General features: G+C 37.2%; 1 protein-coding gene across 3 annotated transcripts in view; it reads left to right on the top strand.

Moving 5' to 3' along the window:
* The window catches only part of BRCC3 (BRCA1/BRCA2-containing complex subunit 3), a 55,416-nt gene that overhangs the window by 8,937 nt on the left and 18,908 nt on the right, over positions 1-27,571 (top strand). For all 3 annotated transcript variants that reach the window (XM_059156687.1, XM_059156684.1, XM_059156685.1), the window contains exons 5-7: positions 2,091-2,178; positions 9,403-9,491; positions 11,227-11,282. In XM_059156687.1, coding sequence (XP_059012670.1) covers positions 2,091-2,178; positions 9,403-9,491; positions 11,227-11,282 — 233 coding nt within the window. The remainder of the gene's footprint in view (positions 1-2,090; positions 2,179-9,402; positions 9,492-11,226; positions 11,283-27,571) is intronic.

Consider the following 27,571-nt stretch of genomic DNA (forward strand, 5'->3'; position numbering starts at 1 on the left):
CAAAGGTATCGATTTTTGCCAATCTGAGTGGCAAAAAACTTTATCTTATTTCTTGTCATTTTAGTTAGTATTTTTCTGATTATGACTAAATGCGGTCAGCTTTTAATTTTTAAGAATCATTTATATTTTTCAGAATTTTTAAGAATCATTTATTTTTTTCAGAATTATCATTTCTTTGCCCATCTTTCTGTTGCTTTGGAAATCTTTTCCTTAATAATTTGTAGGCACTCTGTGTTAAGTGTTAAGGAAATTAGCCCTTTGTGATAAGGATAATGATTCTACTCAGATTATTCGTGGTGTGTATGTATTTCTCCAATCAAATTAGTTTCACATTTTTTATATAATCACATGTATCAGTGTCTTATAGCGTGTACCTTTTGCATCTTTTACTCAAACTCTATTTTGACAGAATTATAGATTCCTGGGAAGTTACAAAAATAGTATAGCAGGGTTCTTGTACCCTTGACCCAGTTTCTCCCAATTGCTACATCTTAAATAATTGACAGTACAATATGGAAACCAGAAAACTGACATTGATACAATGTGTGTCATTCCATTGCCATTTTGTCACATGTGTTAATATATGTAACCAATACAGTAGTCAGGATGGCAGAATTGTTCCATCACCATGAAGATCTATGTAGATCTGTGTAGATCTACGAAGATGGCCCCTGTAGAAATCACACCCACTCCCTCAACCCCTGCTCCAGCCCCTGGCAGCCTCTAATCTGTTCTCCATCTCCCAGAAAATAATTGTATTATTGTTATTATTGTGATTACATATTACAACTTCAAAATGAAACTAGTCCAGTCCTATAATGGGGGATGGCTGGAAACACTGTTGAGTGTTACTGCACTTGGAAGTTACAATGACTATTTCTTAAGCGTTTCAGAAAGGTCTTGTGCGGGTTACTGCTGCTCAAAGTGGAATTTCCCCAGCCTGCAAGCTGAAGGAGTGGGTTTAGAGAGGTTAAGTAACCTCTTTTGGCATTCAAAAAAGTTATTTAAAAGCTTATCTAAATCTTTGGAATTTAGGATTTGCTATATAGAAAGGATTATTGCAGGTTTTTTTTTTTCAATCATTGCGTTTTAATGTAAGTAATTTGCAGGGAAACAAACCAGCGTCTCACAAGGGCAGCAGAAGGGGCAGCTTCTTATCTCAACTCAGAGCCTCAGGTAGAGTTATGGGAACTTTTTGATTCCGGATCAAAAGAAGAAAATACTCTTTGGTGGTGTACTTCTAGACACATGGGGAGACCAAGGTGGGTCCCTGGTCATTTGGTGTCTGAAACCATCCCAGTGGCCATCGTTGACACTGGCGGGCTGCCAGAGAGAAATCAAATGAATTTTTTAAATCTTGTATTTCTTTTTCAAAACTGTGACTAGGATGGAGCTAGACAGAGGATAGAAGATATTAACTCAAGTTAACAATGTAAGTGAGTTCCAAAAATTTAGATAAGCTTCTTTTCCGATAGCGCAGTGATGAGCATTTACCTGATCAAATGTTGGCTAATTGGATTAAGAGGATATAACTATATACCTTAATGGAAGCCAGATGGATTCTATTTTTTTTATTTTAACTGATTAATTAATTTTTAAAGTAATGTCTTCACTCAACCTGAGGCTCAAACTCCCAACCCTGAGATCAAGAGCTGCATGCTGTGGCGCCTGGGGGGCTCAGTGAAGCGGCTGCCATTGGCTCAGGTCATGATCCCACGGTCCTGGGATCGAGCCCCGCATCGGGCTCCCTGCTCAGCAGGGAGCCTGCTTCTCCCTGTCCCTTTGCCTGTCCCTCTGTCTACTTGTGATCTCTGTCTCTCTGTCCAATAAATAAAATCTAAAAAAAAAAAAAAAAGAGTTGCATGCTCTACCAACTGAGGCAGCCAGTGCCCTAAGTTGATCCTAGTTATAAAAAGAAACACCTTTGGCTTTAAATGGGAGGTCTGGGAAAGTCTGGGTATTGACCTTATTTCATTCTTTGATTGAGTTAAGTTGTAATAGGTTTATTTAAAACCTCAGGATGCTTTCTGAGCCCTCATTAGCATCACAGATTTTCCCCCCGCAAGTTGGAAATCCCTTGACAGACACACAGGTTGGCTGAACTAACGGGTCGTCCCATGAGAGTTGTGGGCTGGTACCATTCCCACCCTCACATCACTGTTTGGCCTTCACATGTTGGTAAGTATTATAGCCTTGTATTGTTTGTTATTTTTATTTATTTATTTTTAAAGATTTCATTATTTTATTTGAGAAAGAACAAGCGGTGGGGAGGGGCCAAGGGAGAGGGAGAAGCAGCAAGAGGGGAGGCTCCTGGGGGGCTCGATCCCAGGCCTCTGAGATCATGACCTGAGCTGAAGACAAACACTCAACCGACTGAGCCACCCAGGTGCCCCATGTTTGTTGTTCTTAGAAATCAGTATCGTCTTTGTCTGTTACATGAATGATGGTTATTTTAAATCATACTTTAATTATCCTTAAACAGGTGCCCTTGTTTTTATTTTGCTATGTTTTAAAAGTAATGATTTATTTCATACTATTTTTAATAGAGGTATAATTTCTGCTTCCCATTTTCAATGTCTTCCAGACAGACACCATTACTAACTAGAGCCTGACAGTTGGCTGACATAAAAAAACATTAAATTGTCACTGAACCTTGGTGACTGCTGAATACCACCATCTAGTACACTCCCATTTGGAAGACTCGAAGGGGTGAGGGGTGAGATTTACAAAACTGAGGTTTCACACATATTCCTTCTGAGCTGTTGAGGCTCTAACCTAACCTCCTCACCCCACTAATCCGTACAGCGTAACAAAATGGTTTTCTCTCTTTTTATCTTTACCACTTTTCTGAGTGCTGGTCATTTTGTTGTTTCTGCCTGACTTCGTGAGAGAAGTAGAGGAACTTCGCTTAGGGAGAGTGAGCTAACATTGTTTGGCATATAACCGTTTGCTAATGGTTCGTGAATGTTTTCTCCTCCAGTCCTCAAAGCAGCCATGAGTTAGAGATACTCCCCGCAGTGTACTGATGGGTAACCTGAGGCTTACATGGGTTAAGTTCACTTTTCACTGTGGTGTTCTTTTTCCAGTCTAGGGGCTTGAGATAATTGTAAATTCTGCATTCACCTGCACCACGGCGCCAGTGCCAGAAAGGCAGTAGCAGCGCAGTGTGGGACTAGAATGGCAGATGAGTGGTCCTCTGGGTTGATCGTGGTGGGTGGGGAGGGAGGCCTCCCAGAGTCACGTGGGAGAGCTGCTGCGAGATGCGCCTGTCTTAAATGCATCTTTCCCACCTGGGCCTGCTATAGTAGTCTCTGGGGTAGGTCCTAGGTGGGTATGTTCTTTTCATAATATACTCCTCAAAGAATTCTGGTGTGTAGTCCCAGTTAAATACTGGTACAGAGTAAGGGAGCGAATAGACTTGCTCGATTTCTTGCTGACAGAAATTTACCTGACCTGTGGCTAACATTAAGAGTGACATGCCGGAGCACCTGGGTGGTTCAGTGGGGTAAGCCGCTGCCTTCGGCTTGGGTCATGATCTCAGGGTCCTGGGATCGAGTCCCTCGTCGGGCTCTCTGCTCAGCGGGGAGCCTGCTTCCCTCTCTCTCTCTCTCTCTCTCTGCCTGCCCCTCTGCCTACTTGTGATCTCTCTCTGTCAAATAAATAAATAAAATCTTTAAATAAAATCTTTAAAAAAAAAAAAGAGTGACATGCCTAGGATATCTTGTGTCAACAAAAAATATATCATCAAGAGAGTTTTTTCAATTGGAAAACAAAAAAGATTGAAGTGGAGCTTGCAGTAACAATAGAGGTGTTCTTAAACCTATGTTGTTTCAAGCTTAAAGTTGATAAATAATACACAGAATTCCTGAATCTCTTGCCCCAGATTCACCACATTTTCTTCTGTTCTATGTTTGTGTGTGTGAGTATGTTTTATCTGAAGTATTCGAAAATAAGTCACAGCCAGTATTCACCTTAACTCCTGAATAATGTTTGGTATGAATTTCCTAAATGCAAGGATATTCTCTTACATAATTACAGTATATTTATGAAAATTGAGAAATTAATATTAAAATATTATTATTTAAGTTACTGACCTTATTTAAATTCTTCAGTTCACTAATGTCCTAATAAGTGTTGTTTTTATAGCTGTGAATATATTCCTGTAAAACCTTAATATCACTGAATAAATTCAGTGTTTGGTTTTATCTAACTTTTACTAAAAAATAATAGCAATTTTTTCCTGCCACCATTAACACTAAAATCAGATTTGCCTCAAATTTCTCCCATAGTAGTAGCATAGCCAGAGAGAAGTAAGTACCAAGCACCAATGAAAGGAAGGTTGGAGTGTATTTATTCCTGAACAATATCGTCGCTATGGTAATGAGTACAATGGAGAATTTTCTTGCAAAAAAGAAACTCTTAAGAACTTGGGGGAAAAAAAGCTTTATCAGTCTCTGGATGTTTTCTTCAGCTGTAAATAATGCGATGATTAAGAAGCCAAAGGAAAATAATTTAACACAAAATAAATTTGGAGACTAGAGCATTGAGATCTTACACTGAAAAAAATAGTAACACCTAACTGGGTAAGGAAAGGGAATAAAGAACAAAATGGAAAGCTCAGAGTTCTTACAGCATGGGGGCTGGGAATGGCAGCTTTACGTTCTGTCAGGGAACAGGTGTGCTAGAATGTCTTTTCAGTCCCTTACAGGTTGGGAAGATCTTTTAACTCTCTGTGCCACGGTTTCCTCACTGACAGAAAATCAGAATATGTGAAATCCTGTATAAGATGTTCTGTCCCATGCTTATTAGCACAGTAGCAAAGCATTTATCTGTACAACTCGATGTGGAGAGAGCACGACTAGATATCTAAAGTTGAAGGGCATGGGGCACCTGGGCGGCTCAGTGCATTAAGCCACTGCCCTCGGCTCGGATCATTATCCCAGGGTCCTGGGGTCAAGCCCCGCATCGGGCTCCTTGCTCGGCAGGGAGCCTGCTTCTCCCTCTGCCTCTGCCTGCCGCTCTGCCTGCTTGTGCTTGCTCGCTCTCTAACAAATAAAATCTTTTTTTTTTAAGATTTTGTTTATTTATTTGACAGAGAGAGATCACAAGTAGGCAGAGAGGCAGGCAGAGAGAGAGAGGAGGAAGCAGGCTCCCCGCTGAGCAGAGAGCCCGATGCGGGACTCGATCCCAGGACCCGGAGATCATGACCTGAGCCGAAAGCAGCGGCTTAACCCACTGAGCCACCCAGGCGCCCCTCTAACAAATAAAATCTTAAAAAAAAAAAAAAAAAAAAAGTTGAAGGGCAGACAACACTGGAAGATCTCCAAACTGTAGATAAAACTAAAGAAAAAATCCTCTCCCAACTGAACTGCTCTTCACAATGGCTAGATTGGTTAGCAAGTAGCTACACGATTCCTCACATTGGACTTCCAGAGCCTGAGGAATCGTGTAGCTACAAAGATATGTAGCTCATCTCCAAATGGCTGTTGAAGAGTCGAGTCAAACTGGTGCCCTGTGTTAGCAAGTCTTGGGAAAAAACATGAGTGATGATTTAAAGTGTGTACAGGAATTATGTTTAATAGGAATGACAAGTGGGGTGCCTGGGTGGCTCAGTGGGTTAAGCCGCTGCCTTTGGCTCAGGTCATGATCTCAGGGTCCTGGGATCGAGCCTCGCATCGGGCTCTCTGCTTGGCCGGGAGCCTGCTTCCTCCTCTCTCTCTCTGCCTGCCTCTCTGCCTGCTTGTGATCTCTGTCTGTCAAATAAGTAAATAATAAAATCTTTAAAAAAAATAGGAATGACAAGTGAGAAGGAGTGAAAAGTGATTAGTCAACAAATTTATAATGGATGCAACAATGTAGTCACAGTTTCTGCTGGTTTGGACCTTATGATTTTATGAGGAAGAAAAACAGTTAAAATACTAAAGGGGAAATAAAGAGTAACTACAATAAGGAATACATAAAGAGCATTTGCACCAGCAAATTAAAGCAGCAAATGTAAAATAAAAGCCTTAGGACTAAGAAATGAAACAAGAAGAAAATGTCATTAAAGATAAGCTTTACAGAGAGGGAGACAACCATAAGAAACTTAATCTCAGGAGACAAACTGAGGTTGGTTGGGGCGGGGGAGGGACAGGGCGGCTGGGTGATGGACATTGGGGAGGGCACGTGCTATGTGAGTGCTGTGGAGTGTGTAAGCCTGATGATTCACAGGCCTGAGTCCCTGAGGCAAATAATACATTATGTGTTAATTAATTGAATTTAAATTTTTTTTAAAGAATTAAGGACAGCTTTAAACTTAGACTTTAAATTTAGAAAAAAAAAATAAAGATAAGCTTTAAACCTAAAAGAGTAACAGGCTAGGTTAGCTCTATAGAGAAAAGAAAAGTCACAGTTACATCATTAGTGAGAGAACATTCTGTAATGAAAGGCACAAACTCCAAAATGTTAAATTATGTCCCCCCCGCCATAGCAATAAGATGTGCAAAGGACAAAGTTTTATATGTAGGAAAGAAAGTGGAAACTAGTTTGGAGCAGAACTTGATAACCCACTTCCAGGATCTTACTCCTTCAAGAGTATAATGTGAGTCTTTTGGCTTTGGATTGGGTTTTGCCGTGAAGGAGCAGGGATATAAAGTATGTGAACAAAGGATGGTGTGGGTCAAACAGACCTGCTAATGCTTTGGAACTTGATTATGAAAGGATTTCTGACTTACAGAAAAATTACAAAAACAGCAGAAAGAACCACATTCAATAATTGTTAACCTTTTGCCACATTTGCTTTATCATTTTCTCTATAGACACAATTTGAGAGTAAGTTGTAGACATGATGCTCCTTTATCCCTAAATACTAAATTGTATATTTCTCAAGAACAAGGATATTTATTTCCATAACCACCGTGCAATTACCAGCATCAGGAAAGTTGACATTGATAGCATCCTTTTATGTGATCTACAGAACTTACTCATATTTAGCCAGTTCTCCCAATTCTGTCCTTTGTAGCAGTTTTTCCTTTCCAGTCCAGAGCCCGTTCTCAGATCATGCATGGCATCTAGTATCATGCATGTCCTTTTAGTTTCGACATGGACCAGTTCCTTAGCTTTTTTGTCATTCCCAAACCTCTGAACTCACTTCTTCTTTCACATTGAGCAGATAATACTGCTTCCTACTTTATTTATTTATTTTAGAGATTTTCCTTATTTATTTGACAGACATTACTTTTTCATTAGAAAGGAATTTTCTCCATTTCTCTTTACTCACCTACTTCTCACTGGGCTCACCTTCTCCTTGTCCGTCCTCTTAGCTAATAGACATCCTGCCATTCTGGCCTCCTATGACTTGAAGAACCTTACACTCTTCATTGTGCTTCTTTCTCCAACACTGCTTTATCCCTGGATAAACTGGATTTTCCCTATCATTTATTTGTTCCTTCAAGAAATAAATTTGAGTGTCTCTGTGTGTCCAGCCCTCCAGGTGCTGGGAATAAAGCAGTGAAGGAGAAAAACAAGGCCTCTGCCTTCATGGAGCTTTACCTCATGTTTAAGAAAAGGCACAACAAAAAAAATACTTGCCAATCCCAATTCTCCTTCAGGTCAAAGACATTTCTCACTTTTCATTTGCACTCTTCACCCTGCTCTAGTCTGCCTCCCAGTCCACTGAAAGTAATCAGTGACATCCATTGAAAATCTAGTAAACATTAGGGGCACCTGGGGGGCTCAGTCAGTGGAACATCTGACTCATGGTTTTGGCTCAGGTCTTGATGTCAGGGTCCTGGGATCGAGCCCCGTGAAAGCTCCATGCTCAGTGTGGAGTCCGCTTGAGATCAACTCTCTCCCTCTCTCTCTACCCCTCCCTCACTCACATGTGTGCTCTCCCTCCAAAAAACAAAAACAAAAACCAGAGAGAAAAATCTAGTAAACATTTTTATGTCTCTGTCTTCTGTAGCATTTGATACTACAATGATTCTACTCCTTAAAAACACTTCTCAGTTAATGAGGAGTGCTTGGCTCTTAAGGATAGAAACTGAGCTGAGACTGAGAGTTGAAACACCTTGTCTGAAACCAGAGATGGCTCGTAATGGGTGGAAGCAGCATTTGAACTATTTGTATCAATAAGGGTTAGTAGGAATGCTGTTTATGAACATAGGAAATGGAGGAGGAAGTGTCGGTGGAGGAAAAGGTAGTTGAAGTCATGTCATACCCACACCACTAACTTACCAAAATGTTATCTATACGTAGTTTGCAAAAGAGAAAGGAAAGGGATTTAGATGGTGTAGGTTATTTCATAAATCTCACGAGACTTTATTGTCCTTGTAAGTGTGTATGAAAAGGAGAAATATGCCTGTAGCTATACTCCTCATTTTAAGATCTGCTCAGTTCTTCTGGACTGAGGTAATTGGCACTGCAACAAACAGTGATGTATTAGGTATTCTACCACCAGCGTTGGATTGGATCAATCTCCCGTGACAGATACAGGTTGCACTTTGTTTAAGCTTCCAACCAATCACTGTAACAAATTACATTTTCCCAAACAAGCATTCTGTTCTAAAAGTTACTAGTCAGTTCACTTAGGAAGACAAGGGGGAGAAGTCCCAGTGTTTAAGAATGTATTATTGCCAGGGGCGCCTGGGTGGCTCAGGTCATGATCTCAGAGTCCTGGGATTGAGCCCCGCATTGGGCTCTCTGCTCAGCAGGGGGCCTGCTTCCCCCTCTCTCTCTGCCTGCCTCTCTGCCTGCTTGTGATCTCTGTCTGTCAAATAAATAAATAAAATCTTTTTTAAAAGGGAACATATTGCCAAAGTAACTGGGCATAAGTCCACACCCTTCAGCATTTTGTTGTAATACTTGATCTTTTATATTCTTCATAAACAATGAACAATGAGGTCTGAAGACCTCAAATTTTAAAATTTAGTCTCTATTTAGTTTGGGGTACTCTTTTAACTGAGATTTTGTTTCTGCTCCCTGGAATGTTGGTTTTAATTCTGTTGCAGTCTCTATGAGAATTTACTCCATAATACTTCTACATTTCCATTCTTCATTGTCAAGTGTCATGTATGCATTTCCCTAAAAACATCCATCAAAAGGCTTATTTGAGGAAGCTTTTTGTCTACTTTCAGGGCCTTCATTTCTCTTTGAATCTCATGGAAGGAATTATCAAGTTTTGGTGGGCCAGCTGAGGAGTTATTAATCTAGCTTTTCTTATTTAATTGCACACTTCTCAATGTACTCTTCCCTTACCCAGTAAAATGTTTACACTTTGGAAGGTATATTGTCCTTAGGATATATCTCTGTTCTGCCCATAGAGTCTGACTCCTGGGAGGACTATATGCTGCTATTATCTTTAAATCTTTGTGTTTGCAAGATATAGTTTATCGACAGCAGATTTTAATTTTTGTTTATTTGCAGATGTTCGCACACAAGCCATGTACCAGATGATGGATCAAGGCTTTGTAGGACTTATTTTTTCCTGTTTCATAGAAGATAAAAACACAAAGGTATTTGTGTGTGTGTGTGTGTGTGTGTGTGTGTGTGTGTGCGTGTGTGTGTGGGTGTGCATGTGTGTGTAAGCACACACACACAGAATAGAGAAAAATCTTTGCAATTTTAATAGGGTGGCCAGGGAAGGTTTCAATGAGAAGGGTCATTGAGTCAGGACCTGAAGAAAGTGAGGGAGCAAGTCTTGTGGATTTCTTGGGGCAAGAGCGTTCCAGGCAGACGAAATAGCCAGTGCAAAGACCCTAAGGTGAGTGTGGCATGTTCAGAGGACATCAAGGAAGTCAGTGTGGCTACAACAGAATGAGGAATACCATGACCATATGTCCCAGTTTGCCTCTAGCAGTCCCAGTTTTATCCCATTATCCCAGTCTCCTTTTGATTAGGGTTAGGGTTACTTCTTGAAAGTATCCTGGTTTGGACAATAACTCATTTGGTCGTTCTACAATGAGGTCTGAAAGGTAACCAGGGGCCAGATCTCATGAGGCCTTTGATTTGACTGACTTGGGAAGCCACTGGAGGGTGAATTTACGTTTTAAGGGGATCTCTCTGGCTACTGTGTTGATAGTAAACTGGACAGGGGATGGGGGTGGGTACACGGGGAAGGAGGGAGTATGGAATCCATGGCATCTATGAAAACAGGGAGATACTGGAGTAATCTAGGCAAGAGTTGATGGAGATTTGACCATGGTGGCCGATTCTGTATATATTTTGATGGTAATAATAATTATATAATTATAATATAATAATAATGGCCACAAGTGCTGCCATTTATCAATCTGTTGTATGGTGTTTGACATAAGCATGCTCTAACCCTGACCATGGGTCTATGAGGATGAGGATTATTTATGTATTTATTTTAGAGAGAAAGAGAGCATGCATGGGGGGGGTGGCAGAGGGAGAGGGAGAGAGAATCTCAAGCAGACTCCGTGCTGAGCAGAGAGCCTGTTGTGGGACTTAATCTTACCACCCCGCGATCGTGACCCGAGCTGAAGTCAAGAGTTGGATGCTTAACTGGCTGAGCCCCCCAGGCGCCCTGAGGATTATTATCATCTGCATTTGATGGATGAGAAGCTCAGAGAAGTTGAACAGCTCAGTCAATGGCTAGTCTTAGCAATTTTCTATGTAGAGTGTTTCTGTTTGAATTCTTTGTTTATGTCAAGAGGTTTGACTATGTGTCAGTTCAAACAAAAAGAAAATTACCATTTAACATTGTAGGAATGAATTGTGCCAAAACTATCTCAAGTATGCTCTGTCCTTTAGTATCATAGTTATATGGTGAGAAGTTATGTTAATAATGAATATTGTTCATAAAGCCACTTTTTTCCAGAAACAGTAATCTTGAAGTTTCTACTTTGAAGTGATTTTGGCTTTGTCATTATAAATTTATTTATTGTCATTATAAATATTTGGATAAGTTTGTCAGCTTCCAACAAAACTGTTCAAATGCTCTGGTTCTTGGTTTCTTGGTCCTCATGTTTATAAGAAATTCTCTGCTGTCACATGAACAGATGTTTCATTTAAGGCCATTTCATGTTGACTGAGCTGAGTACATGATCCTTATGGAAATCGGAATCCCTTTTAACCTTCCACTTCTAGAAGGTCTTCGGATACCACCCATATAAGGATATGAGTATTAGGTTTGAATCTACTAAAGTAATCCTTCTCTGTGTGATCTTTCTTTCTGTCTTTCTTTCTTTCTCTTTCTCTTTCTTTTTCCTTTTTTTTTTCTTTTAGACTGGCCGAGTACTCTACACTTGCTTTCAATCTATACAGGCCCAGAAGAGCTCAGAGTAAGTATGACAGAGATGTATGCATGCATGTGTGTGTTGGTGGGCTAATTTTCATCCCAGGGAATTGACTGTACAGACCCAATTAAATAAATTATACATCTAAATAATGGAATAATATGCAGCCATTAAAAATATAAGGACATTCAGTAGTAATACAGAAATATCTGCAAGAAACATCATTAAATAAAAAAGGCAAGGTATGAGAATAGTATGTATAGTATGGATAGCATGCAACCATTTGGGTAAGGATATAGAAGAGAAATGTACACATCAACCCTAACCCTAACTTGCTAGTAAATACACAAAATATGTGGAAGGAAACACATCAGTCACCTCAGTAGAGACAAAGTGATGTTTGTGTTTATATCTCAAAATAATATACTTTTCATATTCTTTCTTGATTTACTAATTTTGGATATTATCTATTCTTAATACTTTACTTCGCCTTCACAAATGAGGATTTAGCTTACATGCCCTGCCCCATCTCCATGTCCCCAAGTGTAGTTATATTACTACTTTTGTTCTTCTGTTGATGACTTTTCTGTTCTTCAAGTTTGCCCCTTTATTCTGTCCACAACAGACAATAGACACTATCTTTTGGCTCCCTGCTGTTACTTGTATTTTTTACTATAAACCTTTATATTTTCACAGTTGCAAACAGCTGTGGTATGTGTTGCAACCATAATTGCATTTTCTGTGCCTTTTCTACTAGTTGACTCTAAGAGTAGAAAATACAGTGTTTATCATCATGATTATGTCAATATCATTATTCCATGTACAACCAAGCAGTGTAAAGTAGTATATTATGATACCATTTCCTTTCTTGAATAGCTTTTTGCTTTTCCATGGGGTGTTTCAATGGCTTTTCTCTCCTTATTTTTCTGCCTTTATCACCTCCCTGAGTTCTACATTCTTAGGAGTAATATAGAAATCTTTAGAGTCCCTGCTTTTGCTAGGATTACTCCCTGAAGCCCTCCATCTTCCTACCTTAGTCAGGTCTTGACTGACATCCTGGAACTTTCCTTCATCATTCTCCTTGGTTAGATTCACTGATTTCAGTGGATTTCATTTCAGTCCACTGTCTGGATTTTGTGTCATCTTTCTTGGTTCACTCTTTCTAAGAAAGGTATGCATTTGAGTCTTTTACCTGTCTAACTCTTGTTCTTTTATAGGGCACTTTTTTTCCTCTGACAGTTTTTGGGAACTTCTCTATTCTTGATGTTGTGAAATTTCATATGATACAACCGGAGTGTGGATATTTTATGATTCAAACTGCTGGATGCTGTCAGTGAGACAGCATTTGTCCTGCAACTCTGGGAAGTTCTGTGCTATCATTTTCTTCTGTATCCTCAGATAAAACAATCCATATATTCCTGGGAAGAAAAGATTTTATTCATAATTCAATCAAGTCCCATCATTTAAAGCTTCTTCAAGTGTAACTCAGTCTTTGGGGGATAATTCCTCATTCTTTGAGTTATTTCCCTTTTTCTCCACTTTGACTCGAATAAAGTGGCATTTGGAGTGTTGGTAAATGAACTTACACTATAGGGAAGGGAGACTTCCTGGTCTCAAGCTGGTTTAGGGAATCAGGACATGAATCCTTCTATTCATGGTTAATGCCCACCTTCATTTACCCAGTGTATTTCTCCTCTCTCATGGAGTTGAAGCCCCAACATGAAGAGAGAACCTTAATAGCTTCCTCTCCTGTGACTACCTCATTCTCCCCATAGGTTAGTAGGATCGGTGTGTCACATCATTTTCTCTGTTCTTAGATAAATCTCCCCCTTGTTTTTCCTCTCTCTTTCTAGAACTCCTATTAGTCAGATATTAAAGGTCCTAGATTGACAGTAGTGACTCTTTAACTCATATTTTCTCTCTGTTTTTTGTTGTTCTGATTTCTCAAGAATATTTTAGATTTTATCTTCCAGCCCTTTCATTTAGCAATTTTTTATATTTTTAATTCGTAAGAGATTTTTCCTTGCTTAGTGCTTATTCCTATTTCACAGTATCCTATTCTTGATTTGTTGACATGATAGTTAAATAGGAAATGTTAAATTTTCTTCTGTTTTTTCAGTTACCTGTTTCCTCTGTGGTAATTTTTTTTCTGTTTATTTTTATTATATTTATATTCATGTTATATTTATAATATATTATGACATTTAAAAACACTTCTTTTCCATCCTCTTTTAAGAACAAGCCAACAAAAACACGATAGCTCATTATTTGTAGCCTTAGCTCGTTAACTGGAGCCTTTATTTTAGGGTGAATTCATTGAGAGCTGGCCACTTTTCTCCTGGATCACCAAGTGCTGGATTTTAGGTATCCTGCTCTGGGACACCAGTCTTAACAATTGCTACAATTCCAGACACTTTATTCTCTTAGTTAGGAGAACTTTTACTCTGCTGCTATTGTTGTTAATGATGATGATGGTGATTTTGGCTTAAGAATGGAAGGCTGGTTACTAGTTCTGTGTATCCAAAGGCTCAGTTGTAGAAGAGCATAAAAGATTAACTAGAGTCCAAAATTTCTGGCAGGAAGACCAAAAAAGGGTAGCCTCCAGGAAATTACACGAAGGGAGGAGTGTGTTAACGCCAACTTCATAAAGTTGTTTGTAAATTTCTGGGCCCACTCGTGAGCCATTAATGTATGGACCTGATCTTAATTAGCATAAATGATAACTGAATTAACTAGTAGACCACCACAGAAGTCCCATACTAACCACTGGGTGGCATGCGGGCAGGAAGGATCTGAAGATCACTAGAAATGCTCTGAAAGTTGAACTGACATTGGAACCACAGCCCACTGTGGAATTTTCAGCCTGAACTTAACTGGGCAGATGGCCTGCTAAAACAAAAACAACATTCCTTGTAGAATATAAACAAGACCCAGGAGATTATAAAAAATATTCAAAATATACAGTATATAATTCAGAATTAGTATGGGAAGAATGACAAAAATCTCAACTTGCATGGAAAACAGTAGCCAACAGATGCCAACACTGAGGGGACAATGATGTGGGAATGATCTGATAGACCTTAAAGTAACTATTATAAAAATGTTTTTAAAAATCACAAATACTTCTGTAACAAATGTTTAAATAGAAAGTCTCAGCAAACAAATAATTTGGCAAAACCTGTGAGAATCAACTTTCTTAGAACTATAAAAGCTAATCAGAACTTTATAGCAACCAGGCAAATGCTTAGTCAAAAAAAAATCACAATCTCACATTTAAGGAACTCTTTGTTGAGTCATTACAGGGCCACTAAGCTAACAGGACCGAAATCTCAGTGGCCACATATAACAAAGAATATAGATTATGAAAAATTAGTTCAAGAAAGTCACAAACAAAAAATCAGATAAAACAAGCAGCAACAACAAACCCTAGGGTGGGGTAGAATCTGGTTTCCACTATTCCTGTTATAATATTCAAAACATCCAGTTTTAACAACAACAAAAAAGGCATTCAAAGAAACAAATTTGGGGCCATAAACAAGAAAAAGGAATTGATAAAAAATTCCTGGAGGAAGCACAGACATTGGAATTATAATCAATATTCTCAAAAAGCTAAAAGGAAACCATGTACGAAGAACTAAAGGAAACTATGGAAAGGACAGAGGCTATCAAATTGAGAATATTTGTAAAGAGATAAATTATAAAAAGGAACAAACTAGGAATTCTAGAATGAGAAGTGTAATAACTGAAGTGGGAAATTGATCAGAGAGGTTCAACAACAGATTTGAGAAGAAAAAAGAAAGAATCAACTGATACTATGTCTGAGGAACAGAAAGTGAAAAGAATGAAGAAAATTGAACAGAGCCTAAGAGACCCATGGGGCACTTTGAAATATTATCAGTATACTCAAAATAGGAGTCTCAATACAAGATGAGAGGGAGAAACAGGCAGAAAATATATATAAAAGAATAATGGTAAAAAAAAGTTCCCAAATTTGATGAATGGCATGAAGATACACATCCAAGAATCTCAAAGAACTCCAAGCAGGATACACTCAAGCAGACTGACATTGACTCATATTATAATCAGTGTTGGAAGCCAAAGGCAAAGAGAGAATCTTGAAAGTAGCAAGAGAGAAGTGACTCATTACACACGAGGGTTAGGGTTAGATTGAAAGGCAATTTATCATCAGAAACCAGGGTAGCCAAAAGGCAGTGGGATGAAATATTCTAAATGCTGAGAGAGAAAAAAAGAACAGAGCTACTAAGGAAGAATTCTGTATCTGGCAAAATCATCCTCTAAAATGAAGGAGAAATTGGCATTCCCAGGTAAACAAAAACTGAGAATATTGGTACTAGTAGATCCACCAAACAGTGGCTGAAAATACATTTTTCTCAAGTGCACATGGGATGTTCTCCAGGATAAATCACATGTTAGTCCACAAAGTAAGTCTCAATAGATTTAAAAAGTTTGAAATCATACAAAGCATCTTCTAAAAATACAGAATGAGATCTGAAATCATTTTCAGATGGAAATTTGGAAATTTCACAAATGTGTGGAAATTAAATAATACAGTCTTAAGCAACCAATGGGACAAAGAAAAATTACAAAAGGAATTAAAAAATATTTTGAGATTGAAAATAAAATCACAGTATACCAAAATTTATGAGTTACCAAAAAACAGTACTTAGAGGAAAATTTATAGCTATACAGTAAAAAAGAAATCAGCCAGGAGTGCCTGGCTGTCTCAGTTGGTAGAGTGTGTGACTCTTGATCTTGGGGTTGTGAGTTCTCCCTCCAGGTTGGTTGTAGAGATTGCTTAAAAAAAAGAAAGCAAAATTAAAGTTAAAAAAATAATTAAAAAAATTTTTAAGTCAATAACCTAACTTTACAGTTTAAGGAACTGGAAAAAGTGTCAACCAAATACAAAGCAGTTAGAAGGAAGGAAACCATAAGTGTTAAAGTTGAAGACGAAATAGGGACAAAACAATACATAAGGGACACCTGGGTGGCTCAGTCTGCCTTTGGCTTAGGTCATGATCTCAGGGTCCTGGGATTGGGCTCCACATTGGGCTTCCTGTTCAGCCAGGAGTCTGCTTTTCCCTCTCCCTCTGTCCCTACCCTGTGTGTGCTCTCTCACTCACTCTCTCACAAATAAAAATTTTTTTAAAAGAAAATCAATAGAATTAAATACACAAAAAGTTCTTGAAAGAGGTCAACAAAATTGACATATCTTTAGTTAGAATGGCAAAAATTAGAGAAGATACAAATAACTAAAATTTGAAATAAAAGTGGGGACACTACCACTGGCCTTCCAGAAATAAAAGGATTATAAGGTAAAACTGAACAATTACATGCCAACATATTAGATAACCTAAATTAAATGGAAAAATTCCTAGAAATACACAAACTGCCAAAACTGGTTCAAAAGGAAAGAAAACTAGAACAAACCTATAAAAATAGATTAAATCAGTAGTAAAAAACCTCCTGACAAAGAAAATTCTAAAACCAGATGACTCCACTCATTAATTCTGACACAGACTAAAAGAAGAATTAACACTAATCCTTCTCAAATTCTTCCAAAAAATAGAAGAGGAGGGAATACTTATAATTCATTCTTTGAATCCATTACCCTGATACCAAAGCCAGACAATAATATCACAAAAAAAGTAAAAGAAAAAAATTACAAGGCACTATTCCTTATGAATACAGATTCAAAAATTTTCAGCAAAGCCCTAGCAAACTGAATGCAAGAGCATAGTAAAAGGATTATATGCCATGACCAAATGGTATTTATCCCAGACATACAAGCAAGTTTTAAGATAAAATCTTTAATATAATATGAAGGGAAATACCCACATGATTATCTTAATTGGTGCACAAAAAGCATTTGACAAATTCCAACACAGTTTCATGATAATATCACTCAAAAAACTAAGAATTTAGAGGACATTCCTCAACATTTATTGACATTTACGAGAACCCCCAACTAAGATTTTACTTAGTGGTGGTGAAAGAGTGAAAACTTTCTAAGATCCGGAACAAGATAGGATGCCCACTTTCACCACTGCTATTCAACATTGTACTAGTAATTCTAGCCAAGACAATTAGGCAAGAAAACTAATAAAAGGCATCCAAGATGGAATGTAAGAAGTAAAACTATCTGTATTTGAAGATGACATGATCCTATTTATATAGAAAGTCCCCAAAAAGTCCCCCAAAGCTATTAGAGCTAATAAATTTAGCAAAGCTGTAGTGCTCAAAGTCAATATTCAAAAATCAGTATGTTTCTACATACTAGCAAGGAACAATCCAAAAAGGAAATTAAGAAAATAGTTTGTTTACAGTAGCATTCATAATAATGAAATAATGGAATACCCAGGAAAAAAAACTTAATCAAGTATGGGAAAGACTTTTAAAGTTAAAAATAGAGTATGCTGCTGAAAGAAATTAAAGAAAAACTAAATAAATCAGAAGAGATCCCGTATTCATGGATCAGAAGACTCAGTATCATTAAGGTGAGAGTACATCCCAAAGAGATCTCCAGATTCAGTACAATCCCTATTAAAATTCTAATGCCCCTTTCTGGGGTGCCTGGGTGGCTCAGTCAGTTGGACATCTGCCTTTGGCCCAGTTCATGATCCCTGGGTTCTGAGACCAAGCCATGCATCAGACTCCTTGCTCAGTGGGGAGCCTGCTTCTCCCTCTCCTGCTCCCCCTGCTTGTGTGCTCCCTCCCTCTGTCTTACAAATAAATAAATAATATCTTAAAAAGACAAAATTCTAAGGCCCCTTTTACAGAAATGGAAAAGATGATCCTAAAATTTATATAAAATTGCAAGGTGCCCTGGATAGCCAAAATAATAATGAAAAAGAACAAAGTTGGAGGAATTATACTTCCGGATTTCAAAACTTAGTACAAAGCTTCAGCAACCAAAACAGTGTGGATCTGGCATAAGTATAGATTATAAACCAGTAGAATAGAATCGAGAATCCAGATGTAAACCTGTATACTTATGGCCATTTGATTTTCAACAAGGGTACTAGTGTTATTCAATGAGGAGAGAATAGTCTGTTCAAGTGTTGCTGGGACAACTGGATATCCATATCTATTATAAACAAAAGTTAACTCAAAATAGGTCAATGACCTAAATAGAAGAGCCGAAGCCAGAAAACTCTGAGAAGAAAACATGGGGATAATCATGACATTGGATTTTTTTTAATTTTTAATTTTAATTAATTTATTTTTTAATAGGCTCCACGCTCGGTGTGGAGCCCAACACATGGCTTGAACTCACGACCCTGAGATTAAGACCTAAGCTGAGATCAAGAGTTGGATGCTTAACCAACCAAGTCACTCAGACACCCCCTGACATTGGATTTTAGATGGAATCTTAGATATGACATGAAAAGCATGAATAACGAACATAAAGTGAACTTTAAAAAATTAAAAACTCTTGTGCCTCAAAAGACATTATTGAGAAAGCGAAAGGGCAAGCTACAGAATAGGAGAAAATATTTGCCAGTCAGATAGCTACTATGGCTCTAGTATTCAGAATATATAAGGTAGTCTCAAAATTCAACAGCAAAATGACAAAAAAAAAAACCCTCTATTTAAAAATGGGCAAGGAATTTGAATAGATCTTTCTAAAGAAGATGTACAAATGGTCAATAAGTATGTGAAAAAATATTCATCAGTCATTTTGAAAATGCAGATCAAAGCTAAAATGAGATGCCCCCTCACATTTGATAAGTTGAACATAATTTTCAAAATGGAAAATAGCAAGTTGGTAAAGATGTGGAGAAATTGGAAACTTTAGATGTTGCTGGTGGGATTATAAAATGTTGTCACTGTGGAAAACAGTTTGGTGGTTCTTCAAAAAGTTAGAATTATCTTATGTTCTAGTAATTGTATTCCTAGGTATATATCCAAAAGAATTAAAAATATGAACTCAAATACTTGTATGTGAATATTCATAGCAGCAGTATTCACAATAGTCAAAAAATGGAAACAACCCAAATGTTCACCAACTGATGAACAGATAAGCTAAATATAGTACAGTTGACCCTTGAACAACATGGGGGCTAGGGGTGCCAACCCTCAGTAAAAAATACACATATAACTTTTGACTTCCCCAAATATTAACTACTAATAGCTTACTGTTGACCAGAAACCTTACTGATAACATAAATAGTCAATTAACACATATTTTATATATGTATTATATACTGTATTCTAATATGGAAAAGAAAATTTTAATAAAATAATAAGAAAAAATACATTTATACTACTATTCTGTATTTATAAGAAAAAAATATATGTAAGTGGACTCATACAATTTAAACCCATGTTGTTTAAGGATCAGCTATATCCTTTGAATGGAATATTACTCATTTGGAATATTACTCATTCAGAGAAAAGGAATGAAATGTTGAAACCTGCTACAACATGGAGGAATTACGCTAAGTGAAGCCAAACACAAAAAGTCACATATTATATGATTTCATTATATAAAGTATTCAGAATAGCTAAATCCACAGAGACAGCAAATTGGTGGTTGGCAATGGGTTGAAGAGAGGGGAGAATGGGGGAGCAGCTGTTTAATGAATATGGTGTTTTATTTTGGGGTGATAGAAATGTTGTAGAACTAGTTAGGTGTTGTGGTCCCCCAGCATCATGAATGTACTAAGTGCTACTGAATTGTTCACTTTAAAGTGGTTAATTTTAGGGGCGCCTGGGTGGCTTAGTGGGTTAAAGCCTCTGCCTTCGGCTCAGGTCATGATCCCGGGATCCTGGGATCGAGCCCCGTAACGGGCTCTCAGCTCAGTGGGGAGCCTGCTTCCCCCCTACCCCCCGCCTGCCTCTCTGCCTACTTGTGATCTCCACCTGTCAAATAAATTAACTCTTTAAACAATAAAATAAAATAAAATTGTTAATTTTATATGAATTGTATCTCAATTTTTAAAAATGGGCAAAGGACTTAAGTAGATATTTCTCCAAGGAGTGTATACACATGGCCAGTAAACACGTAAAAAGCTGCCCTACATCATTAGTCTTTAGGGAAATGCAAATAAAAACAGTAACTAACTTACCCTAACTTCCCACCCAGTAGGATAGGTCTAAGTTTTTAAAGGAAAATAACATGTTGCTGAGGCTGTGGAGACAGTGGAACCCTGACTCATTGTAGATGGGAATAGACATTGCTTCAGTTGCTGTGGAAAAGTTTGGTGATTCCTCAATAATTGTATATAGAATTAACGTATGACCTGGCAGTGGTACCCTTAGGTAACACCAAAGACAATTGAAAACAAGTGTTCAAAGAAAAACTTGTACTTGAATGCTGATAACAGCATTTTTTAATAATAGCCAAAACCCGACATATGGGCTGATAAATGCTGTAACGTGGTGGACCCTGAATACTTGCTAAGCCACATATGGTACAAAATATCCAGAAAAGGCAAATCTGGAGAGATGAAAAGTAGAGAAGAGAGGCAAATTGAGAGTACATTTGTGTGCTGTTTCAATAATCAGCAGATCAGACAAAACTGGAAAAGCTGTACAGTGAAGGAAGGATGGCATTTTCAATAAAATGGTGTTAGATAATTAGACCAGCATATACAGAATAATGTCAATCTAGTCTTATATCAAACTTTGTATATAGAAAAGATCATAGGTTCAAATAGAAAACAAAACTATGAAAGTTTTAGAGTTAAAGAGAGGAGAAAATCTGTATGTTGGGCCTGCCAACAACTTACACATAGAACCAAAAGTATTTTCCATAAAAGAAAACTTGATAAATGAGACTTCATCAAAATTAAAAACTTTGCTGAGTGAAACTTGTTTTATTTTTAATTTTAATTTTTTAAAAGATTTTGTTTATTTGTCAGACAGAGGGAAAGAGCACAAGCAGGGGGAGCAGCAGGCAGAGAGAGAAGCAGGTCCCCCAGTGATCAAGGAGCCCAATGTGAGGCTCCATCCCAGGACCCTGAGACCATGACCTGAGCCGAAGGCAGACGCTTCACTGACTGAGCCACCCAGGCTCCCCATGAAAGAAACTTTTAAGAGAATAAAAAGACTAGTTACAGAATGAGTGAAAATATTTGCAAGTCACATATCTGACTATAGACTTTGTATCAAGAATAGATAACGAACTCTTAAAACCCAACAAAAAAAGCAAACAACCCGATTAAGAAACAGGCAAAAGACATGAACAAATACTTCAAGTCTATAAGGATAGCAAATAAGCACACGAGAAGATGGTGAACATCACTAGCTACTAAGAAAACAAACATGGAACTGGAACTCATAAAATGCTGGTGGAAATGCACCGTGATGAAGTCACTTTAGAAAACTGGGACTTAGCAGTTTCTTGTTTTCTGCCGTAGAGAAATAAACATAATTTCACACAACCTTGTATGCATATATTTATAACAGCTTTATCATAACTGCCATAAAATGTAAACAACCCAAATTCCTTCCATAGGTGAGTAGATCATCAAACTCTAAGACACCTATACGGTGGAGAAATGCTCAACAATAAAAAGGAATGAACTTTTAATATAGGCAACTTGTAAGAACTGGAGGCTAAGTGGAAGAAGGCCGTCTCAAAGGGTCTCAAATGCTGTATGATTGCATTTATGTGATATTCTGAAAAATGAAATTATAGGGATAGAGAATAAGTCATTGGTTGCTAGGGCTTATGGATTGGGGTGGGGTATGAGTATAAAGGCTTACCATGAGGGAATTTTTTTAGAGTTGTTGATGGAAAATTCTGTACCCTTGTTAAAGTGGCTACTGGAGTCTATGTTAGACTTCTTTGAACTGTACTTCATGCACATTGTACTGTATGACAAAAGTGGGAAAAAAAACACATTATATGTCATCAGTACATGACTTTTGTGACAGACAAATGATTTTAAGATCTAAAGAAAGGGGTGATTTCATAGGAAAATATACCAAAGCTGATTAAAAAATAGAAAATTATTTAGTGCAGTTATCAAAGCTGAGACTGAAAATAGTGATTAAGGATCTATAATTGTAAAAGCCGTCATGTTTACATGGCTTCACAGCTGAATTCTAAGTAACTTTTGAAGGATAGGTGGCTCTAAATCCATTTACATGTTTTTCCAGACCATACAGAAAGGTTAAAAGTTCCCCAATTTTTAAAAATAACTAGAATAATTTTGACACCAAAATCTGAGATAACACAGAAAAAAACTGTTGACCAGTATCACTTAAAGATGTAAGAATTCAGAATAAAATATCAGCAAATCAAATATAACAGTGTTATTAAGGAATAATACACAATGAGCAAGTTCAGTTTAATCCAGAAATACAGGTTCCTTCAGCTTCAGGAAATCTTAATGTATTATAATTCATTACATCCAGAGATCATAGGGGAAAAACCATAGACACTGGAAAGACATTGACAGAAGTGATTGTTAATGGTAACTGTCAGGTACTCGATGTGCCTCCTCTCATTTAATTTTGCCAAAACTCCTGTGCCCACCCCCCCTTTATTGGTGAGGAAATGAACTCAGAAATTAAGAGACTTGATGCCACATCACTAGAGCTTTTCTGTGGCCCCCAAGTTAATAGCCATCCCTGTTCATAGTCTGGATCCCAGCCAGGGACAGAGCCCAAGAACAAGAAGTATATGCAGTGGTGCCTAGGACGTGTTTATGTTCACTTGCAGCCTTTCTAACCCAGAGCATTTTATCAGAAGCCAGGCCCACTTGGTCACACAGCTGGTGGTCTGCATTTATTCGGTTTGTGGGAAGCTGATCCCAGGTCCTTTCCTCGCCTTGAAGGAGAAAGGATTTTGGAAGAGACAGTATATGGTAGCAAAACCAACAAATATACAATATAGTATTTCTCATTAAATTAATACTTTTTGTTGCTTTTCTAAATAGGATTTCCCCCCTTTTTCTATCATAAATTCTGGATGGTTATTCTTGCCATATAGGTGCTGTGTATTTTTCTAGGTAGATGATCATAATCAGCAGTCAGAAGTATTCTTACTGGTACAACCTACATACAAAAGTTGAATACCAGAGTTGAGTGGCAAACATCACTGTGTTTCTGACTCTCATGGGAATACTTCTGATGTTCTATCAAATATGGGTGTTATGATTTTGTGGTAGACATCCTCTATTCCTTCATTAACTTAAGGAAGTTTCCTGAGAATTTTTAATTATGAATGTCTCTCATTTTATCATATGCCTGCTTGTCATTTCCTGAATTGATAATGTGGCTCTTTCCCCTTTTCATTAGTTTAGGTAATGATTTACATTGAAAACTCTTTAAACTGAACTGTTTTTGCATTCCTGAGGTAAACCCTACTTTCCCATGATGTATTGTTCTTTTAATACAAAGTCAATTCTATTTGCTAATATTTGGCTCAAGATATTACCTCTATGTCCATAAGTGAGATTAGCCTAAAGTATTCTTGACTTGGATTTCTCTTGAGTGGTTTTGGTTTCAGGATTATTTTATTAAGTTATAAGACGAATTGGATTTTTTTTCTCTTTTCTGGAAAGACAATTTAGCATAATAAGTAAGAACATAGCTCTGTAGCCAGATGCTTTTGTTGGAATCCTGATTTTCCATAATCTTGACTTCTAACACCATAGGTCACTTTCTCTTGTTTTTCAACCATTTATAAATGGAATCATACAATATGTACTCTCCTGTGTGTAGTTTCTTTCAATCAGAAGCTAGCTTCTGTCTTATACATAGATATTACCCTATATTCATTGCCCCAAAGTTAAAGTCAAATAATCAGAATGTTTTTATTTAGGTTCATAATATGTGTGTAACAATTTACCAGGTTGTATTAGTTAAAATTACCTTTAGTTGAGAACTAAACAAGAACTCAAAAAATAGTACCTTAAGCAAAGTTAAATTCTCCATCACAGAAAAGAAGTGAACAGGTAGACAGTAAATGGCTGTTTCGAAAGAAAATAGGCATCTTATGTCTTGTTACTCCATTTTACAAGGTCTCCAAATAACCCAAGATGGATGATAAACTTTAAGATTTACCATGATATTCTAAACAGGTAGTACATATAACTTTTTCATGTATTTCTTATTAGCTGGCAAGTATACAGTAACAGCGAGCTGTAAGAGACGCTAAGAAGTATTTTAGCTTGGAATCCATGCACCCAGCTAAAAATTAGGGCTTTCGTTTACTAGGGAAGATACTTAGGGGATATCTGGAGCAGTTTCTTTTCTACAGGATGTGTTAGAGGGAAATCAAGAAGTAAAAGCTGCAGACCCTACTCCTACTCATCTACTCCTACCTAGATTCTCAAATGTATTCAGTAATCAAGACTGTAGTGCGGCATTCAGCATTGTGATAGGCAATTTAAGGGACCTAAGAATCCATAAAGGAAAAGGGCAACCTGGACAGAAACAGAAAAATATAAGACAGGAACAGAATGAACATTGAATGAATGATTAAATAATGGAACGACTGAGCATTCTATTCATTTTTTTCCAATTGAGAACAGCTTAAAGTTATACAGTAATGCAAGGGAGTTACTTTAACATTTTTTAAAAGATTTTATTTATTTTATTTGACAGAGAGAGAGATCACAAGTGGGCAGAGAGGCAGGCAGAGACAGAGGGGGGAGCAGGCTCCCTGCTGAGCAGAGAGCCCGATGCGGGGCTCGATCTCAGGACCCTGAAACCATGACCTGAGCCGAAGGCAGCGGCTTAATCCACTGAGCCACCCAGGCGCCCCTACTTTAACATTTAATTGCTTATAATGCTGGGTTTTACTTCAGGGGCTGAGTACAAGTGTGTGTGTGTGTTGCAAACATAGAGATAGTGCATATATAAATATGTGTGTGTATGTATATGTTTATTCTTATATGAATAGCTTCTGTCTTATACATAGATATTGCCCTATATTCATTGCCCCAAAGTTAAAGTCAAATAATCAGAATGTTTTTATTTAGGTTCATAATATGTGTGTAACAATTTACTAGGTTGTATTAGTTAAAATTACCTTTGGTTGAGAACTAAACAAAAACTCCAAAAATAGTACCTTAAGCAAAGTTAAATTCTCCATCACAGAAAAGAAGTGAACAGGTAGACAGTAAATGGCTGTTTCGAAAGGAAATAGGCATCTATACGCGCATACACACACACACACATCCTTTTTGATATTTATACTCCTGTCTTTCTCAAATGGAATAACAATGGAATGTCCTCAGTTATCTTAGGGATGTTGTAAGCCATTAGTTAAAAAAAATGTCCCAATTGCACCAGATCCTCCTGTCCCTAAATGGAACATTCCTAAAGCTTCTAGGTATTACATATCTAGAGATAAAGCCAACCTCCCAGCATGCAAAAACATGAAAAAATAACTTTAAAAAGAATACTCATATCCACGAGGGAAATAACTACTGTCATAAACTGTAAATTACATGTAGAGTGACATCTGCAAGATGACAGACTAGGAGAAAAACCACAGGACCAGATGGCTTCATAGGTAAATTCTACCAAATATTCAAAGAGGAATTAATACCCTTTTAAAACAAAAGAGGGAACACTCCCAAACTCATTTTATGAGACCAGCATTACCCTGATACCAAAGCCGCGTAAAGCAAGAGTACTACAGGCAAATATCCCTAAATGAACAGGGATGCAAAGATCTTTAATAAAATACCAGCAAACTGAATTCAATAGCACAGTAAAGGGATTATACACCATTAACAAGTGTACAAATGTGATTATCCCTGGGATATAAAGATGTTTCAACATATGCAAATAAATCAAGTTGATACACTGTATTAACAGAATGAAAGATGATAAAAACCACATGATCACCTTAGTTAATGCAGAAAAGCATAAGAATTCAACAAAATAGGTATAGAAGGAACAGGGGGAAAACTGAAAGCTTTCAAGGATAGCTTTTTTTTTTTTTTTTTTTTCTTTTTTACAAGGCAGAGATACCCAGTCTTGCCACTTCTGTTCAACACAGTGCAGGAAGTCTTAGAGCAGTCATACAAGAAAAAGAAAGAAAAGTCTTCTATATCAGAAGTAAAACTTACCTCAGATCTCAGATGACATCATATATGTAGAAAGCCCTAAAGACTCAACAACAACAAAAAAAATTAAAACTAAAAAAAAAAATTAAAAAAAAATCCTTAAAACTAATAAATTCTGTAAAGTTGCAGAATAAAAAACAAATATATAAAGATCAGTTAAGTTTCTATACAGAAACAAACTACCCCGATAGGGAATAAAATCCCATTCACAATACTTAGGGATAAGTATAAAATACTTAGGGATAAGCTTAACCAAAGTCAAATACTTGTACCCTGAAAATTATAAAATATTGATGAAGGAAATTAAGGAACACAGAATGGAAGGAAATGCCAGGTTCATAGATTGGAAGAATTAATGTCCATACTACTGAAACTGATCTAAAGAGTCAATGCATTCTCTGTTAAAATCCTAATGGCATTTAAAAAACATATTTATTTATTTTAGAGGAGAGGGAGACAAACAGATTCCTCAGTGAGTCCAGTGTAGGTCTTGATCCCAGGACCATGAGATCATGACCTGAGCCAAAATCAAGAGCTGGACGCTGAACTGACTGAACCGTCCAGTCGCCCCTCCATGGCATTTTTTACGTAAATAGAAAAAATAATCCTAAAGTTCATATGGATTCACAAAAGACCCCAAATAGCTAAAGCAGTCTTGAGCAAGAATGAAGACGGAAGCATCACACTGACTGGTTTCTAAATACTATTATAAATGACTATAATCAAAAAGTATGATACTGGCATAAAAAATTGACATCTAGACCAATGAAGCCCGGAAATCAATCCACATGTTCTTCAGCAAGATTCTCAGCTGAGAATTGGCTATAACATGAATACATGATTTTGGAAAACCTGTATATCTACATGTACAAAAACGAATTTGGACCCTTTACTCACACCATATACAAAAATCAACTCAAAAGGGATTAAAGACTGAAATGTAAGACCTAAAAACATAAAACTACTAGAGTTAAAAAAAAAGCTTTTTGAAGAACTTGGCAATGATTTTTTTGGATGTGGCAATAAAGGCAAAAATAGGCAAGTGGGATTTCATCAAACTGAAAGTTTCTGCAGAACAAAGGAGATATTCAACAGAGTGGAAAGGTAGAGCCTATGAAATGGGAGAAAATATTGGCAAGCCATGTATCTGATAAGGGGTTAATATCTAAAACATATAAGGAACTCAATAACAAAAACCCAAATAACCCAATTTAAAGAAAAGTGAAAAAAATTAAAAAAAATTAAAACGTGAAGGACCTAACTAAACATTTCTAAAAAGAA

Source organism: Mustela lutreola, chromosome X (genome assembly GCF_030435805.1).
Source record: "Mustela lutreola isolate mMusLut2 chromosome X, mMusLut2.pri, whole genome shotgun sequence".
NCBI classification, from domain to species: Eukaryota; Metazoa; Chordata; class Mammalia; order Carnivora; family Mustelidae; genus Mustela; species Mustela lutreola.